The sequence below is a fragment of the Anguilla rostrata genome, chromosome 2 (assembly GCF_018555375.3).
Source record: "Anguilla rostrata isolate EN2019 chromosome 2, ASM1855537v3, whole genome shotgun sequence".
NCBI classification, from domain to species: Eukaryota; Metazoa; Chordata; class Actinopteri; order Anguilliformes; family Anguillidae; genus Anguilla; species Anguilla rostrata.
The window spans coordinates 39,215,350-39,235,932 of record NC_057934.1 but is presented as its reverse complement, the minus strand read 5'-3'; the positions used below and the strand labels follow the sequence as shown (position 1 = coordinate 39,235,932).

Below are 20,583 nucleotides of genomic sequence, written 5' to 3'. Positions count from 1 at the left end.
CACCACTTCACTTATCCACTTGCAATACAAGCCATCAACTTGTCTACAACTCAAAAAATAAACTGCAACAGGGAGCAATCATTTGACACAACTTTATTTGGTCAAATTTATTGCAGGAAACAACCCGCTGTGCTCTATTCATGTATTATTTACTCCTTCCTTGTAATCTATAAGGTTTATTTTATGGCACTCTGGCCAACAGTTTTTCATGGGTCGGGACCAAAACAACCACATTGGGAGAGTATGCTTATTTATTTATTTACGTACATACTGTGTATGTATGTACACATACATACATGCAACCCGCACAATAAAAAAAATCAAATACAGATACACATAATACTAGGCCACAATGAAAAGAAACACTAGACATTGAAATGTGTAGAGTTGCAAAATTAAAAACTGTCCAAAGTATGTGCACTAAAGACCAGGTCAAGCACAGACCATAGTAAGTGACTACATGTTTGATTGGCTTTAAACCAGGTTTTTAGTATGGTTTGCTTTTAGTGTTTTAGAGTAGTTAGCTTCAGCAAGTCTTATTATGGTGAAACAGACCATAACATTACGATATTCAGTTATATAACTATTTCTATTCAAAATATCTCTCAGACTGTAGGCTACTGCAATTTCAAACTAGCTAAATAAATTATAGATGGAATTAAATGGATATTTAGACACAATTCTGTATTTGCATTTAGATATTTTCCATGGACACTGCTTTTGCCGTTTGTACTTTCTCCTTGTGACTGACTGTGTTGTAGCTTATTATTTTTCTGTAAAATGTGCATTTAATAAATACACCTGTTAGCAAAAAGAGAATAAATTCACACAATGGAAACCCTTTTCCCCTAAATATCAAAGAGCTCGACTCACGTTTTACAAATCTGCCGTGGGAAGAAAAAACCTACCTTTACAGCTTAGAAGCAAACATGCTGAGAAACAAAGTCACCACTGGCACCTCTCCAATGAATGACTGAATGGGAAATGGAATATTCCATATTCATACACACATTGGCGTTTTGACTAAAGTTGATCCCGCTTTGACGTTGAATTTAATTTTTTATTAGGAGGTGAAATATGGAAGGTTTGGTAACACAAGAATCCATTCATCTCTATAAAGCATACCTGAATTAGTCAGAGAGGGGACAGAGAGAGAGGGAGGAGGACGGCAAAAGCAGGGCACGTTCGCTAGCTAACTGGATAGAGGCTTTAACATTAAGCGACGATTAGATTTTCCCCCACAGAAAAAAAACCAGTTTTTCATATACAGATTACAACGGAATAGAACAAATAATGCAAATGTTTTATAGGTGAAACATTTGCTAACATGGCTAGCTATGTTAAATAGTCTAGCTAGCTAATCTCATACAGCAAGCTAGGTTGCTGGCTGCTAGCCCATCAATCGATAACGCGGAATTACAGCTAGCTAACGTTAGTTATCTAGCACACAGGCAGGCAAGCAAGCATGCAAGCGGCATAGGCAATTGGCTGGCAGCAAACACACGTAGTCTAGCAGTCAACTGAAAGGTGACCGCTTACCATGCAAATTAAACCTAAGGCCAAGCATTAGAAAGCATTTGCGAGCTTAGTAAAAGACTGAATTCTGACGACGAGAGACCGGTGTGCACGTAAGAAAGCGCAGAGAGGAAACACACATTTTGTTGCCTCATGCGCCTCCCAGGTTTTCTTCGTTTTGTCTAGCCAGCTATTGAAAATACAAAACAAAAACCATGTGGACCACCTTAGCGGATACCGCCCGGACCCTGCAAATCGCCTTCCCTGGGGTACGAGTTTCTTCGGGCCGCTGACCGGACGCCACGGAACCCCGACGTAAATTTCTCCTTCTAACTGTCTCACTTGTAAACCCCTCTTCCCTATGGGCGACCCACCTTCCCCGTCATCCTTTCATCCTCTGTCCCATTTTGTGCTTCTATGTGTTTTTGAAAGGTAACTGGCATTTTGCTGACAAATTTCACACTACTAATATTGACAGGGCAGCGAGGGGCCTGATTTCACCACTTGGTTAGCAGTGATATCATAGTTGTTCAGCTATTTTGGCTTGTTAGTTGTGTATGTTGCATTGTCTGACCCATGGTATGCATGTATTAACTAGCGTTCATGGTAACAGTTTAAGTAACGCTATAACGTTATCATTATTATTAGCTTGCTGGTTATGGTAGTTCCCCCAGATGTGTTGGTTCGCTAACTAGCTAACAAATTATAGCGTCCTTTAGTTCACGAATTCAAATTGCATCAGTAGGACAATATGAGCCAGCTATGATATAATTATTTTTTTTAAACCCCAAACATTTTGCTTGCTTACTAGTAGATGGTTAGTTTACTGTCGCTGTGTAGGCAATTCTATATTTGCCAATGATTTCGTATTGTAAGCAAATTTCGTAGCTTAAATATATTCATGCTTAGTATTAGCGAACAGACAAAATGCAGGTCCAGCGGTATAATTGTTGCCTATTAGCTTACGGCTAACGTTACGTTGCATGGTTGCCTTATAAGAGCGCGCCGTTATTTCATTCTACAAACAGTATCCATCTAGCGGTATTAGCGCATTGCGCATTTCACCAATACAGCACTTACTGAGTGGCTTGTTTGGGGCCCATAAATTGATCAGTTATTGTTTCCTAAATATGTCTATGGTAGTGCCGTTTTGCATGTGCTATGTTTTAATTTGTGCTTTAAACTGGCACGTATGTGCCGTCCGACCTATTGTATCAGTCTTGTTTTGTTAGTCATATCATAAATATCAGTCGGCAGCACAGCACAGGCCCAGTGATTTAATTAGACCGTCTTGGGACAACAAAACTATTCTGCTGCTTGTCTCTTTTGTAACTATTTCTCTCGTCAGGCCCTTGTTCTCTGTCCTCGGTATTCATTTCTCCATGCATGTAATCATTCTCTCTCTGTCTCCCTCTCTCCCTCTCATTCCCTGTAATCTTTCTAAATCTCCTGCTCTCTAATCCGTGCCAAATCTATTTTGGTTTAACATTTCCCCTTCCCCCCTCTCCTCTCACTTCTTTCCCTTTCTCTCACTCCTGTTGTGTTTGATGGAAAAGAGAGGAGTGGGAAACTTTAATTTTCACTTCTTGACATTCTCTTTGTTGTGTGTTTTTGGAATTCATTCACTTTGCTTATACATATTATGAGTCTTGTTTAAAGTGGATTTCTAATAATATTCAGCTGTTTAGGGTTTAGAGCATTTCAAGTATATCCTGACAATATTTGTCTAATTAATTTTCTTTCCTCTCCATTCTTTGTTCTGTCCCTCCTTCCTCTGTCTCTTGCTCTGTAGGTTGAACAAAACAGTAGTTGGCTTTAATAAGGATTCATTATCAGGTTAATAGTGGAGAGGGAGGGCCTGTGAAGTAAGCATATTCAGGAAAGAAAGCAGAAAATATTATGGCTTTCTTAATCCATTATAAAAGCATTAATGACCTCCCCCAAACAAATTAATTTTAGAGAGATCACATTTTATCTAATTTATCACATTTCCCGAGTTTCTAAGACAAAATGGAAAATGTAATTTTCCCATTCATTAGTACGCATTTATATCAATTAGGCCTATATGTTATGTTTTTTATTACCATATAATGCTCTCATCCCTAAATAAACTCTACTTGATAAGGATCCAATTTGTGAACATAAAAGGATAAAACGATAAGATGGTTTCTTTAACCTCTTGGAAACATGTTTGTAACTGTTGTTTTTTTAAAAATAGAGTGCAGTTTAGTTGAGTTTAGGATTTTTGAAGACATAGTGCCACTGTTTTCAGAGGGAACAGCACGACCTAGTCTGGCACCGGTGGACTGTTGCGGATCTTCCCTATCAAGAGCAAATCCGTGGGACCATGTTGAGTATTTTAGCCGCGGGATCCATCTTTTTCCCAGGACTATTCCTGCTGTCGAAGCGTTGTCTTAAACACATCCCAGGACTAAGATGGAATGAAGGGGATGCTGTTATTGTTTCTGCCAGGTATGAATAGAGGACATGGTCCTAAAGAATTTACTGAATTTACAGTGCAGTGAAAAAGTATTTACCCCTTCCTGATTTTCTCTATTATTACATATTTCTCGTGCTGAATGGTATCGGATCTTTAAACAAAATGTCATATTAGATAAAGGGAACAACGTAGAAAATATTTTTTAAATTATTATTTCATTTATTTAATTAAATAAGTTATCTAACACCCATGTAAAAAAGTAATTGCCCCTTTAAACTTAACTGGTTGCACTACTTTTAGCAGCAATAACTGCAACCAAATTCTTCCTGTAATTTGATATCAGTCTTTCACATCGGTCGGTTTTCGAGCATAAACTGCTCATTTCAGGTCCTTCCACACCATCTATATTGGGTTCTAGTCAGGACTTCGACTAGGCCACTCCAAAACTTTAATTTTTTCAGCCATTCAGTTGTGAACTTGCTTTTGTGTTTTTGATCATTGTCTTGCTGCTTTACCCAGTTACGCTTCAGCCTTCAGCTTCAGCTCATGGACAGATGACCGGAATTTTCTGGTACAGAGCAGAATTCATGATTTCTCCAATAATGGCAAGTCGTCCAGGTCCCGAGGCTGCAAAGCATCCCCACACCATTACACTGCCACCACTATGATTGACTGTTGGTATGATGTTCTTACTGTGAACTTCTGTATTTGCTTTATGCCAGACAAAATGGGACCTGTGTCATTAAAAAAGTTACTCTTTTGACTCGCCTGTCCATAGAACATTATCCTAAAAGGCTTGGGGACCTTAGTTGAGGTTAGAGAGGCCTGCCGTTCTTTGTTCTATGGGATCTTTTGTGACTTCCTAGAAGAGATGTCACTGCACCCTTAGAGAAATTTTGGCTGGCCAGCCACTCCTGGGAAAATTCACCACTGTTCCAAGTGTTCTGAATTTGGAGATAATGGATCTCACTGTGGTTCGGTGGAGTCTCAGATCCTTATAGGGCTTTGTAACCCTTTTCAGGCTGATGATATATTTCAACAACTTTTTTTTCTTCCTCATCTCTTCTGGAATTCTCTTTGATCGTAGTGTGCTTGTAGAAACTTTGTGGTGACTACCTCACTTGATGGTAACGTTCAGTATGAGTGAGGTTATAGTTCTTCTGTGCTGGCTGCATTCAGTCAGCTGAATATAATTATAAATTAAATTTGGTTAATTGAGTATCTAAGGGGGAAATTACTTTTTCACATGGGTGATATGGGTGTTTGATTTTCCTTTTTCATTAAATAAATGAAACCGTAATTTAAAAAAACGCACTCTGTGTTTCCCTTTGTCTATTTCAGCATTTTGTCTAAAGATCTGAAACCATTAAGTGTGACAAATATGCAACCATTAAGGAAATTAGGATGGGGCTAATACTTTTCGACGCCACTGTTATTTTTGTATTTAGTTGGATATCAAAATGAGTTGTGTGTTGACCAGAAATGCTGTGCATTTTACACATCTTAAAGGACTTTAAGCTGACTGAAGCCTTTCTTAGATCAGACTGCTAGGTGTTTCATTTCCAAGAAACCTTAATCTATTGCTTAATAACTTGAGAGGGAGTGTGGCAGCTTTTTTGCCTCTGAGCATTACCGTTTCTGCCTACTACAGAATTTTTTATTTTAAATGTAGCATGCATTTCTATGTTAAGTGCATTCTTTACTTAACAGAATATTTAATTAATAATGCCTTTTCCATTAGAAAATGTGTCCTATGTGTAACATTAATTCCAGCTCCTTCTGTAGCAGTGCTATAGTTGTGCTATGTTTAGAAACTATTCTGACTTGTAGATGGTATATTAATGTGACAATATAACCTATTTAAACCCTTCAGTTGTGTTTTCATTTCAGATTGGTCTCTTCCATTCAGGCAGTCATGGCTTCTTCAGCAGGTTACATCATTGCAACTTCCTGTGATGACATCATCGAGGACCAGTAAGAACGCTGTCATCATTCATTATTATTGCTTGGTTTTTTGACATTGGATATCATGTCCTGATTTTGGTTGTTGGATTTAAAAGGGTGCCAATGAGGGTGTCCATGAATTGTAGCTGTATTTGCCTGGTAGTTCATTTTGTCTGTCTGCATTTTGCAAAAGAGGGTGAATGAGAGATGCCGTAAAAGGGAGCTCAGTGGAGACTGTTCTGACTCAGTACAAACAAGACAGGCTGACTCAAGCCCATGTTTCCTCTAAAGCAGTGGTAACCAATTCTGTTCCTGGAGATCTACCATCTTGTAGCTTTTCACTGTAACCTTAACAAAGCACACCTCATTCAACAGCTAGAGATCTTTGTTGAGCTGCTAATTAGTAATCAGGTGTGCCAGATTAGGGTTTAAATGAGAACCTACAGGATGGCAGATGTCCAGAAACATTGTTGGTTACCACTGGTCTAAAGCAAGCTCCAATTTACCCCACTGACATCTCCACTGTGCCGTTACTTGCACGGGTATACAGTGTTTGTAGCACTAAAATGTTATTTAGGAGGCATTTAAATAAATTAATGAAGTTGCAGGCACATTGAGTAGCCATAAACAAGACTACATTACTTCAGCTCAAAATTGAAGTCTACTTTTTTCCTCTGGACCCACTAACATGTGTTTTGATAAGTTACTGTTGCTGTTCATTTACAAACCACTCTTGGCGAAATTAATTGTCTGTGGGTGTACCTGAAAATGGCATAGTAAAGCTATATTTAAATGCATTGCTACACTGTATAGTTTCTGCGTATTCTTCCTTCAGACAAGTTTTAACATTGACTACAAATTTCCATGGGAATAAGAATTATCAGTGTTAAATTTGGATATTCATTTGCATCCCTATTTTGAAACCACGTGTCTCCAGTTACCACAGGTAATGTCTGTCTGAGCTGACTGGGGTCAAGAAACGTAAACTAGCTAATTACACAAACCAATGAAATGAGAGGGTTTTTTCAGTTAACAGTGCATATACGTGAATGTTGGGTTCTAATCACCACTTCACGCCGGAGGCAAAAATGAGACATTGTTTGCATGTGAATTTAATTTCTACTAAAGCGGTAACGTTGGGTGATATACTAGTACTTTCCGTTTTTTTTACATCTGAATATCTGAGAAAATCTGTGAACATATGGTAATGGTGAAAGGGTATTTATTGTGCGACTTGAGTTTTTTTTTTTTTTTCTTTTTGTACATTGTAGATATAGCCTTTTTAATGTAAATCTTGGGAGACAAGTAAGGAAGAAAATGTATCCCTGCAAACAGGATTAGGCTAACTGAATACGTGTACCCTCAACCCTTAACTTCACCCTGCCATCTCCTATGCAGAATTAAAAAGTAAAGTAAATGAACTTTGACTTTGTTTGCTTTGCCTTATTTTCTTGATTGTCATCGAAGTATTTTGAGCAGTGTTTAACCCTTGATTATGTGCAGTGAAACAAATATTGTAGTAAACTCAACTGTATTTTCTATATAATATGTTCGTGAACATAACTATGTTTTTATATATTCACGTTCTTGATCTGTTTCTCTTCCAGACACTGGCTAACAAGCACCTACATCCTATTCGCAGTGCCCTACTTCGTCTATGACATCTATGCCATGTTTATGTGCTATTGGCACAAACTGCAGGTCAAAGGTCATGAAGATGACCATGGCCCCAAGCCTATTGGTGCAGCCCTGATCAGCTATCTACGAAGAGAATTCCTCATGGTCCTACATCATGTTGTCATGGTCACTGTCTGCTTCCCTGTCTCTGTGGTAATTATCAACATGGAATTTCTAAAATAATCTTTATTAGGCTTGGTGTGTGTGTGTGTGTGTGTTTTTGTATACATTTATATTGTATGGCTTTCTGCCTTTTTATTCACTATTTAAAGAACAGCAAACAGAAGATAATAGTAACATGAACAAAATGGTTCTGGCTACAGCAAGAGAAGGTCTAGAGGGACAGAGCAGCAAGCTCAGACAGTTGTAGGAAAAAAGGTCTCTGTGTGCCTGAGCCCTAGGCCTTTTATAGAGCCTAATAATTAGAATACTGGTGTTAGCTTCCCTGATTGGCAATTTGGCACAGCTGCTGCCATGCCTGTGACTGCGTAGGACTGATGTTATTTAAGGTCCTATAGCTCTCCCAGGTCACTAAAACAGCAAGGGACCGCGCACTAAATACATGAGCAGGTGTGTGTGTGTGTGTGTGCGTGTGTGTCAAGAGATTGACTGGAACCAAATCCAGAATATACAGCAGTGCTCCTTGACCAGGGTGGGGAACCCCTGATCTATATATCTTAAACACCCTTGATATTTTGAGTTTTTGCAATCATTATTTGATAAAATTTCTGTTTTTCTAATTGCCTGATATAATTACGTTAATATTTACACCCCATGTGTGTATATGAGAATGCAGTGATAAGGAATGTAGTGCGAAGTAAAGATTGCATATGGAGAAGATGAGGTAAATGGCAGATATGTTGTCCAATGTAAGTGCATGCAGTGAGTCCTATTTATTAGAGATGCAGACTGCAGAGTCTGCATGACATAGCCATAGTCTGCTCCCCTTGGTGAACCATAATGGTCGCCATCTGCTTCCCTGTGTCCGTGGTAACTGTTGCTGTTAGTGGCTGCATAGCAACCAAGTATCAGCATGACTTTAATGTGTAATGTGTTTTCAATAGATAGGGAAAAGGGTGAGATAATGAGAGGGTGTGAGAATTGATGAATAAGGTTAATGAGCAAAAAGAAAAGGTGCGTGTGTGCGTGCGTGCGTGCGTGCATGATGTCAGAAAATACACCCTGTATGGTTTTACAGATTTTTCTGTAATTATTTATTCAAACAAAAAAAGCCAGCATGCAGAAAGCTGAAACGGTAAGTGCACCCCATGATTTAGTTGCTTGCAGTAACCTGAAGTAATCTTTCTCTATGTTAGTTTATCAGACAGTTTATCATAAGTTTATTCTGGCCCACACCTTGTTACAAAACTGCTTCAGCTCAATGATATTTGATGGAATTCATTTATGCACATCTCAGTGATATAGAAATGAATTCATGGTGGACTTGATTGTGCGGTGTGCAGGTCCTTTGGCTGCAAAATAGTAGCAAATCATCGCACCCTCACCACCATACTTGACGGTTGGCATGAGGTTCTTGAGGTGGCAGGCGGTATTGGGTACTGTGCATTGTAGCCAAACGATTCCAGTTTGGTCTCATCTGTCTAGATGATGGTGATCCAGAAGCCTTGTGGTTCATTCAGTTGCTGTTTTGTAAACTTGCTGGAATTGTCTTTTTGGAGAGAATGGGTTTTCTCCTGGCTACTCTTTCATGAGTGTCATACAGTCTGATCTTGGGGTAATTTTGGATACATATGACTGCCACAGATACTGGCCAACTAGGGCTGGCCCCTACTATTCAAATATTCGATCATTAGGTAGACATACAGATTTTAATTCAGGATTTGAATGGGCCTACGTCTGATGTAATTCTGAGCAAAACCTTTACCCATACATGGATTTCCAGATCAAAGCATACTTTCTCTATGGAGAAAATGAATGGGAGTTTCCCATACCTATGGCTGTCACAGTTTGTAATTTAAACTAGCGTTTAAATCCTGGACGTTTTTATCCAGACACATTTCTCTTGAATGGCACTGGATCCACTGACCTCTGATGCTGCTTTCCAACTGATATAATTAGTTTGCTAACAGCAAGCTGACACTGCTGGGAACGTTATTTGCATCACAGCTGGCCTGCTGGCTTGTCAAACTGGTCAAAGCTACCGTTTGCCAGCATAAAATTTTTAAAAAATACTCAAATGACTAATAAATTACTAGTGAGAACAGCAGCGATAGCAACAACAAAGATATTTACAGACATATATACAACTGTACAAAACAAATGTATGATTTATTACGCTAACAGGCAAGGGCAAACTGCTAACTTGTGTGAATGGTAGCTGGAAATATAGCCCTTTGTGTGATGTTGTAATTGTTCGACGGGTTGCTAACCACTTAGCCGTTTGCTATTTGCCTTTTAAATTTTGAAATGGTAAAAAGCATTCTTTTGTCATATACAAACAAATGTCCAAATGTCATAAATTATTTTGAAGGAATTGGGAAAACACCATTCATTTCTCCCATAGGCAGTCTGTTTTTTCTTTTTGATCCTGTAGTCCTGGAAATGGTTATGAAATTGAAGGGAATAGCGACACAACATTGGACAGCGCTTCATCCTACAGCAATAAAATAATCCCAAACATACTGTTAAGGCAAAAAGAGGAGTTCCAGAAACTGGGAAATTATTTACTGGCCAAGATCTTCACCCAATCAATCCAACTGGACATGCATTTCATATTCTGAAGAGAAAACGTAAGGCAACTAGCCCCCAAAACAAACAGAAGGCTTGAGATGGCTGAAGTACTGGCCTGACAGTGCATCAATAGAGAAGATACTCAGCATCTGGTGATTTTTATGGGTCACAGATTTCAAGCAGTCATTGCATGCAAAAGATATGCGACAAAGCACTAAACATGACTACTTTCATTTGCATAACATTAATATGTCCAAAATATTGTCCTAACAGCCCTGTCTGTCTCCTTTCAGTTCTGGCGCCAGGGAAAGGGAGATTATTTTCAGGGTGTCATGTTCCTGGCTGAACTCAGCACACCATCTGTTTGTTTGGGAAAAATTCTTATTCAGGTACAGAAGACTTCTTTCTCTTTTGCATCATATCTCCTGTATGTATAATATACACACGTACATAGTCTGTGTCAGGGATGACCAACCCTATTCCTGGAGATCTACCATCCTGTAAGTTTTTATTTCACCCTAATTTGACACACCTAATTCTACTCATTTGCAGTTCAGTGAGATGTCTGGCTGTTGTATGAGGTGTTATTTGCTAGTGTTAAACTGAAAATTTACTAGATGGTAGATCTCCAGGAACAGGGTTGGGTAGCCATGTGTTTTTCAACAATACAAAGCAAGATCACACTTACCCTGAGATTACACTTAGAGGGGAACTAATATGACTAATAAATGTCAATATTTAACCATACTTGTTTTTAGATATTTGTCTCCACATTTTAAAGAATTTGCCTGAGTAATGCATTTTACTAGCAGCAACGTCCACTCAGGAGCTGGTAATTCCCAAAAAGCACTGAACTTTTCTTAGACCATGTAAGGCAGAGCTCCTCCCTCCTGCTCCAGGGAAAGTGATCATGTGCTCGTATAGACAACTTTCCCACCATTTCCTGTGAAACGTTTAGTAATGTATGATTTCAGTGAGAACATTTTGAGCCTGAGTACCCTGTGCCGATGGAGAACTAAAAGAGTATGCAAGGCAAGAGGAAATCCCAGCTAACTAGCAACACAGTAAAGTGTTCAGTGTTAAATCCACTCTTACAGCGTACATATGGTCCCCGTTGGGCTCGTATGTGCTCTGTTAGAGTTGAATTAACACTGGACATTGTCCTGTGTAGCAGTTAAGTGAGTCAATGACTGAAGGATGGAAAGACGGCAATGAATTTCAAATGAGCCATCACCTAACCTGCTTTTCCATCAAAGAACTGTTTTGTTATGAAAAAGCCTGCTGGGCTTGGCTATAGAACTGTGGACACGAGCTATCTCCTCAGTTTGTTCAGTTTTAAGTTTTAACTGCGTAAAATCTCAAGAAATCTCACAAAATCAGTCACACATTGTGATCACTCCTCAATATTTTGGGTTCTTTTAATTGCTTTGGTTTATATTTATGTTTTATAATGTTTTCATGAATTTTGCTTCATAGCTATTACTCTTTGACCATTTGTACTGAGATTCACTGTTAAGATTTTTACAATTAAACATCCAACTGGGATTCATTTATTTATTTTTATACAACCAGTCTCTTAATCAGTTTGTAGAAAATGTATTTACGGTCTGCTATAATGTATTCCTGCTTATTTTTAGCCCTGCAGCAATGTAGGTTTGGCAAGTTGCCACTTACACTAATCAAATTTTCCACAAAGCACAAACAGTTAATGGTTGTCCGTTACTGTTTTTGCTTCAGTGAACAGGTATGCGCACTTCCAGCAGTTGAAATCCAACTGATTTTACTGTCTGTCTATAGTTTATCCAATGAAACCACATGTCCTCTTCCTAAAGTAACCATTTTTCATGTAGCACATTGTAGAAAATGAACACAGTTGAAGTGATAAATGAGAAGTCCTGGGATGTGAATTGCGGACATTTATTATTGATGACATGCAAAGCTATTTCTGACATAATATAGCCTTAAGAGAGTACATCCTCCTTTAGTGGACATTAAAAGTGCCTATGAACAATTAACAGCTCTTTCGGTTTTGGCAGGTGCAATTATGACTGGAATGATAACTAGCCATGGGTCCCCAGGACCAAGTTTGGAAACAGGCAGGAGTTTCACGTTTTGTTCTTTGAGATAAATTGCACCCATTAATATCTCAACCGTGAATTTCAAAGCTGTTATGTGCTTTAAAAAAGTAAGTTGCTAACAAGCTGCTACACTGAAACTACAACATCGCTCACATTCTAGCAACCGCCACTCAAGTTTCCATACTAGTCTGCCTGCACTTGACAACCATTGTAGTTTCAATATAGCAACTTGTTTGCAACAAAATGTGAAACCTTCTTAGGCTTATGTTAACCGCAGACCTTATTTTCTGCTGACAACAAAATCCCTATGGGAAAAAAGCATTGGAAATCTGCAGAGGGAACCCATGGTGGAAGAAACTTCCAAGTTGGCCTACAGAAAGACAACATCACTGTAACACTCTATTGGCCATTAGCAAAATCTCCACAAGACCTGCCCTCCTTAGAGACTGTTGCTATGTACGACAAAGGAAGCAGATGGAGTCAGCTGGCAGCATTTGCTTGAATGAATTGCCGCAAGAAATTACAGATGGTTTTTGAAAGAATAATCCAGTATCTAATAATCCAAGTAGTTTGGCTTGATACAATTGTAAATAATGTATAAATAGGAAATGCGTTAATCTGTGTAAATACTGAAAAATGAAGACGTTGTTTGGTCTTTCATTGATGAAGTTCTACAGAAGGTTATCTGCCATTTAGCCTAGCTTGCTAACATTACTGAATAGTTGGTTGGAATAGCAATACTATGGCAAGATTTGCAAAAAAAAGCTCAACAAGTGCCTATTAATGTTAGCTTAGAGCTGTTTGACCAAGCGTGAGTAACTTTCAGTATTTGTAGGGCTGACGTATGCCCCATTTACTCTACACTGTTTTTGAAGATTGCACCGACATAGCCTAACATTAATCACATGCAGTATCTAGCCTGCCTACTGGGAGTTCTCTTCATACTTCCTTTTTTATCTATCTTGTCTTTTGTTATTTTCATTTATTATTTCTCTTCTTGTTTCAACACTGTTTTCTCTTTGCGTAGCTACACATCAGTGCTCGCAGGCTAACTTTAAGCATTTCATTGCCAGCTAACAACGACCAGTCTGCTGTATTGTTAACGGTGCATTTGACAAATAAACACTTATTTGATTTGATCACTCCACTAACTTCAGTCAATAGACTAGACGTGTTATTTAATGTTATTTAATAGGCAGAATGCAGTTAACCTAGGAGCAAAAGTAGCGAGTAGTGTGTGTCAACACCATTGACTGCAAGTGTCAAAAAGTTTTATCCGCATCGGACAATTTACCAAGTTTGTCTTCGGCTTGGAGAATAGGTGTATGCTATTGAGATCCTTAACATATGTGTCCCACCAAAAAATGTATATAAAAGCAAAAATTGTTACAATTTTGATTTAAATGACTTTAGTTTTAAGGGTACAATACAAATAAAAAATGTAACTTTGTGTCTTATGACACCTGCTGTGCAACCACTGTTTAGTCCACCTGCCTCATGTAGCATTTGTGACTCAGCATGTAATTTGTGAAACTATTCAGATAAGAAGACCATACTGAATTGAATATTATCTATTTCTCCGCATAGGGTAGCATGTCCTTTACCCACTTACTATACTAACCCTTTCCCACTTTCTCTTTTAATTTGGCAATTAGCACTGTATTAATGCTCTATCTCTTTCTCTCGCATACAATCCTGCTCGTCCTTTCTCAGTACAAGCAGCAGCACACTCTCCTGCATAAAGTGAATGGAGGTCTTATGCTGGTCACTTTTTTCATCTGTCGAGTTCTTCTCTTCCCCTACCTCTACTACGCCTATGGCAGGTATGTTCCTTCTTATCTCTTCCTGTCCATCTTACCTGGCTCTCTTTCACTAATCTGTGTGTCTCTGCGTTTTTCACTGTGAAAATGCGCATCAGCTACACCGCCATCCTGAACCACGGGCACCTATGATGAGTACAGTTTTGAGATGTGCTGTACTTTATGGAGTTGAAACTGCTCAGCAGAGCTGTAATCTAGACTGCCTCAAGCAAGTTTGATTCACGTTCGACTGAGGCTGGTGCAATTTGAGTGATATGAAATGGAATGTAATTGTGTATTTTTCAAGACTGCAACCATAATGCCCAAAGTATGACTTGCAGTATTTCTATATGCATATTTCAGTATGGTGCCTACATCCTAACATTTGAGGACAAATAAGTGTGTCTTCAAGGAAAAACAATGTCTTGCAGTTTACACTGTGGCATGGGAATCCTTCTTGAGTAGAAGTTGTACGTTAAAAAGGTATACAATATGTATATTTGACTCAGATCAGATCGATTGCGTTGCCCAGGGTATTCAAGGGTTCAGTCAGTTTGGGGTCCATGTTTTATCACTATATAGTTCCCCCTCACTGGTCAACTGGGCACCCATAGACTGCATGCTGAAACCACATATGAAAGGTGTTCCTCTGACTCCACTTTGTACGAATTAGCTGTGGTCTGCAGTGTGAAAAGAACCATGGTTGTCTAATCTCTCCCAAATCGACAGTGGGGTTTGTGCATGAATGCTGCTGAGGTTGCAGAAAGTTGGCCATTCCAAATCAGGGTGGTAATTGGACATGCTTAGCACCACGTTGGGTGCCAAATTTATAAAAGAAAAAAATATGTATATTTACCTTTAAATATATATTGATAGGGCCAGACACTGCAACACCACCAAACAACATATTTGTCTAGTACCATTTAATACAGTATAATGTATCCTTGGCATTTTACGACCTTTTTATGTAGCTTGAACACATTACGTGCATTTGTAGTATTTTGAGTGTTGAGCTGGGAAACTGACGGATTGATATGGACTTGCAATTAGCCTTCAAGTACAAATGCAGAAGCATGTAAAATATGGTATCCCTGGCAATGATAATGACAATGTTACACATTACCTTATATTAGTAATGCATGAACCATGGTTTTGAAGGAGGTGAGTGTTGCTGTTACTCATTCTGTAAACTGTCTTGCTATATCCAGGTATGACAACTTTGCTAACTCGCTCGATTATTTAAACATACATTTAAAGCTAGCAAGCTATTCAGTTTTGTAAAATCTTTAGCATATTATTGAATAAAGAATATTGCAAGTGTGTGTTATTTTTTTATTTATCTACCTTTTTAAATGTATCTCTCCATCACCATTGAATGTTACCAGCCTACTATTTTCAGTGTTCATCATTAGACACATTAGAAAATTAACTAGTAATGTTGACAAAACCATTAGACCAGTTTTGAGACAGATGTGACATTCTGCTGAGTAAAAACTACCTGTTTGTTATAAGTGTTGTTATGGAATATACAGTGTTGTTGGGTACATTCGCACAGTCTACCTGTTTGGTCCAGCTCTAATGTCGTTTGTGTTGTGTGAGCACTAGTTTTTGTGTGTTTTGTGACTGTAGGCGCAATGGACTATGGTCATTGTAGTCATTTCCAAGCTTTTTTCTGCGCAAACTGTGTCGTAGCTGGGAAAAACAATGCTTATTCACAAATTAAGGCAATTCAAATAATCAAACTGACATTGATTATTTAAACACTGAAAAAACACAGTCATGTCAGTTATTTGCTCAGCACTAGTCTCCAAATATACTTGGGTGGCCGTTAATTTACTTGGGCAACCCGTCCAAGTAAAACTTATGTATGGGAAACACTGTAGTATATGGTCTCAAAATTACTACTATTCATCTATGACTACAAAGAATATGAATCTGAGATCGATTCAAGACTTGGTCTGGAGTACTACAATTCTGCTGCTCAAATTGCATAGCTTTGTGAAGCACACAACTCTTTCAGTGTCCAGCCATTCGTGCAAGCCACATTTCAGCAAAGTGATTCAACAGCCTATAAACCCAGGCTTACACAATTTTGAGTTTGCTCCAGCTATTGTTATCCAGCTGAATGTTATCTATGACCTCACTTACAAGGCTAACTGTCAGGAACCAAAGAAAGGAAAGCTCCATGTAGAATTTTAGTGACATCTCTGCCGAGGGAAGACACTCATGATGGTTTAGCAAAATCTTCTGTTTGATTGCTTTTCACTACAAAACTGAATGGTTCTTTTCTCTGCAAGTACTTGTGCATGCATAGTTGTATACTTATAGCCACTCAATTCCACAGGCTGCCTCGAGGGAATGCTTTATGGAATTTTACTTTCAGAGACCAGTCTTTTTCCCCCACACTGTTTCTCTCTTTTCTACCGTTGTCTTTGTGAGTTACAGCACTAATGAGCTAACAGTAATGCTTAAAGGACATGCTTTATCATTTATTTTTAAGTCATCAGTAAAACTCATCAGGTGGACTTAAAAATACACTTTAAAGAATACAGGCACAACAACATTATAAATGTACTATTTGTACAGGTATTATATGGAGCAGATTTTTTATGTCCGTATCCTTTTCTTTATAAACAATTGTGATGTAATATACATTTTTGGGTTGCTGTGAATGTGAATTTGTACAAGGCTGAAAATAAAAAGCAATTTAGATTTTTAGTGCTATGATTAACTTATGATTAACAGTGTTGATCAGGATAAGATTGGAGATTTTTGTGACTTATTTAAATGATCATTTCTTGTGTACTCTCACATTAACAAATCAATTGCATGGGATCAACCATGAATTTTCCCACTCATAATTGTGTGTAATATTCACAAATTTACATAAGAATGTTTTCCGTATCCAAGTGAGTTAATGTGTGCAGTAAACGATTGCAGAACATTTTCTCTGCAAACCACTAATGAATATGCATTTGTGAAAGCACAAACATCTTGCACAGACTAAATGTCCCGACATTGTATAAATACTAATTGACTGTAGAGTCTTGAGTGTATTTTGCTCTCTGGAGTGTTCACTTTAACTGCAGGTTTGTACCCCATACAACAGGCTTCTCTTTGCTTTGTTCCAGGTACGCCTCAATCCCATTTTACATGGTCCCTTTCTCAGTGCCCTGGCAGTGTAACCTAGGAGCCGCTCTTCTGATGGCCCCCCAAGTCTACTGGTTCTCTCTGATCTGCCGGGGGGCCTTTCGCCTCTTCACCGGCTCTTCTCGGTCCCGCCGCCACCCCCCTACGGCCAAGGCCGACTGGGATGGTAATGCCCTGTCCCCTCCAGCCAACGGCTACAGCACCCGGGAGGCGGAGCAGGAGGCAGATACACACTGAGACCGGGGGAGGCAGGGGGTGAAAGGAGAGAGATGGGCAGGAAGGGAGGTGTGGAAGTGGGATAAAGCAAAGGACTGTGGGGGCTGGAGAGGAGGGACGAATGGGGTGAATGGGTTGTACTGTATTTTGGGTTTTGGAACTGCAGCTTGTATCCATACAGGTGAAGCAAAGCTGGCCATAGCACTAATAGAAGTAAGGAGAAGAAATGAATGGTAGAGAAGTAGAAGCAGAAAATGTTTTCTCTCACTCTTCTTTCTTCTTAGCAATCACTGTTAGACTAGATTCAGAGAGGAGGTAAAGCACTACTGATGATATAGTGATGCTCATCATGCAACTGAAAGTAAGAAAATTTGGGTTAGCAGAACAAAATGGCCTAATTGTTAAATGCTATGCTGAGCCTGCCAACTGGGAGGTTTATGGTAGTCAGTTGCAGGGTCTAATGGGGTGATAAAGTACAAGAGTGCTTACATTGAGGAAAATGATTGAAAGGCAAGTGAGTCGATGAGTATGATAGATGGTCTAAGGAACACTAGAATAGCCAACAGATTGTATTCTTTTAAAAGATAAAATCCTGTTAGGGGATGTAAGGGGTTTCAGGATTTAGGAATGTATTATATTGTATATGATAGTAAATTATTGTAGATGACCAATTCAGCTTAATTAACAAAGAAGAAAACAAACAGTATTTCATCATTTTAGTGTTTATTTCCGATGTAATCACCATCATTCATAATGTCAGTCGCTGTCAAGATTATTGTTCTCTGCAGGAAAAAGATAATCTCAAATGATTCCATATTATGCTGCCTTATCCCTCCTTATATTTTCCTCACCCTTTCTTTCTCTGTTTTAGTCTGGCTGTTACATTGTTTCATTTGCAGAAGGGGGCTGAAGTGTACTATTCTGGGCATGTGACAAGTGTACATAGCATTTGTTAGGGCGGGCGTACATTATACGATTTTCTCACGGGTTATGATATCAGGAGATCGGATGCCCTCTCGCACTTAACGAGGTTCAGATTGTGGCAACAGGTCGGATGATAGCCATAGACTATACAAGCTCCCGACCAGATCAGATGACGTTACAGTCGGCAAAGCACGGCGGGCGGAACATCATATACGGTGCCACCTCCTGATTGGTCGACGGGAATTAAAACTCAGAATCGGCTCACATGACCTCTCACACCTGACGAATTCAAGCCGATTGTGCCTGAATTTTTTGTGACATGTCAAAAAACAATAAGGAGCCCGTAGGCCAGTTGACATAATGTTTTTCTTACGATTTGGTCCCGATCAGGGAAAAAAACCGATCAGGAGACCGCAACTCGTATAATGTATGCCCACTTTTATTGTACAGTTATTGTTTGTGTCCCTTGCTTTTATTCGTTTTATTAATGTAAAAGCTTTATGTGATGTTTGATCGATACTCATTATTTATTTATTTTTTATTTTTTTATGGATTCAAAGGATTTTAGTACGGGTAGTCATTTACGTACACAAGGCTTATCCATGCCCCTGCTCCCAGTTACTTTAATACACGGTAGGGACAAAGAGGGAAGGGAACCCATTCAGTGGGAGGAATAAGGCAGAATGATGAACAGTTTCAACTGGACTCTAGCTTAGAGGCCATGGATTATTTGCAGCTTTTCCACAGAAAAACTGTACTAAATTATGGGGTTATAATGGGCTCCCTCAGGAAAAGCTATAACTAATCTGGGGCAAAGACTATGATTAAACTTCTGATACAGTGGATGTCATTGTAACATAATGCAGTGTTATGTAGCAAATGAGATTAAATGAGTTGCTGCAGTAAATACAGTTCACAAGCTATGTTTAGTGGACTGCAGTGTGCTGAAAAAGATCAGAAACTGTACTCGATGACTGTAATGTCCAAAAGCTTTGTTCCAGCTTGGTACATACAAACCACCTGATTCAACTGAGCATTCGTAATTAAAACAAAAACTACATTTCCCAAAGTCAGGTATTGTTTGAAGAGCTATAAAATGATGTTGTATTCCACTTACCCAATAACTGGATAATCGAAACATTACTTTGTATTTACCGGTACATAAATCATGCAACACTTGGAGCATTGAAAAGTCACAGAACTACTCACAATTTGACTTACACTGCGAGTCAAAATAGTGTTTTCTTACATTTAAACAAAATGTTGTTTGAATACTAAAACTGTGCTGTGCAAGCTGCCCAGTATGTGGATTTTTTCATTATCTTGATTATGGAGCCAAAGCTATTGATTGATTTGTTCTGCCCTCAAGACATAATGCACATCTGAATCATTTTCCATCAGGTGCATACTATTATAGCCAAGGTACCGACTGTTGTCGATGTGATTAAGAATACACTGCAGCCCTCTGAGAAACAAGGGAACCCTCCATTTTAAAGCTAACTCAATAATAACCTACTGTACAATACTGCCCATTATTGCTTTGCACTCTGCAATTTGCACGATGACATTGAGACTGCTCTACCTGTATTTCTCTGGAGAAAAAAAAAATCCCCTAATTTTGCCAAGTTACCATGATAATTGGTGCTTGTCATGAAAAGTGTTAAAACGCATATACTGTATCTTCCATAATCTATTTATGTATTTATTTGTTTTGGAAGGTTCTGAATGTACATATTTATACATATTTATTGAATATACTGTATCTGCTTCTGTTCCTTGATTGCTACCTAAAGGCTGTACTGTACCTCTTATTCTCTTGGCAAAAATATACTCTGATGTCCTCCCTTTGGCTGTGAACTCATTTTTTGTGTGGAGGGTGTTGCACAGGTGGTCCAAATTGCTGACTGATGACACGTGTGATTGAAACTAACTGACAGACCATGACTGACCACTGAAGAAATTACTAGTTAATACATATTTATTTACAAAAAAAATGATTGGGTTCACGTTAGATTGGTTCTTGGTTCAACATCCCCTGACACCTTTTTCCTCTATATATCCATAGGCTTGCAGTTATTGTCTGTTCTCTTCAATTCTGGGTTTTTCATAAGGGTTAAGTCCAGAGACTGAGATAGCCACTGCAAATCTA

General features: G+C 38.7%; 1 protein-coding gene across 7 annotated transcripts; it reads left to right on the top strand.

Moving 5' to 3' along the window:
• Positions 1-1,131: 1,131 nt before the first annotated feature.
• On the top strand, positions 1,132-20,278 carry tlcd3bb (TLC domain containing 3Bb). 7 transcript variants are annotated; one of them, XM_064324630.1, is made up of 8 exons: positions 1,132-1,784; positions 3,308-3,351; positions 3,788-3,987; positions 5,846-5,929; positions 7,507-7,729; positions 10,561-10,656; positions 14,059-14,168; positions 17,276-20,278. In XM_064324630.1, the coding sequence occupies exons 3-8, from the start codon at positions 3,863-3,865 to the stop codon at positions 17,529-17,531; spliced, it is 894 nt and encodes a 297-aa protein (XP_064180700.1). In that variant the 5' UTR covers positions 1,132-1,784; positions 3,308-3,351; positions 3,788-3,862; the 3' UTR covers positions 17,532-20,278. The 7 variants fall into 7 exon arrangements, with proteins under 7 accessions (XP_064180700.1, XP_064180699.1, XP_064180696.1 ...); XM_064324629.1 differs by having other exon boundaries at positions 3,308-3,380; XM_064324626.1 differs by having other exon boundaries at positions 1,132-1,830.
• Positions 20,279-20,583: the final 305 nt, after the last annotated feature.

Bases quoted from the DNA above. Each gene is read 5' to 3' on its own strand.
- tlcd3bb (XM_064324624.1), top strand. From the start codon at position 1,731: ATGTGGACCACCTTAGCGGATACCGCCCGGACCCTGCAAATCGCCTTC. The intron at 5,930-7,506 runs GTAAGAACGCTG...TTTCTCTTCCAG, and splicing joins GATGACATCATCGAGGACCA to ACACTGGCTAACAAGCACCT. The intron at 14,169-17,275 runs GTATGTTCCTTC...GCTTTGTTCCAG, and splicing joins CTCTACTACGCCTATGGCAG to GTACGCCTCAATCCCATTTT.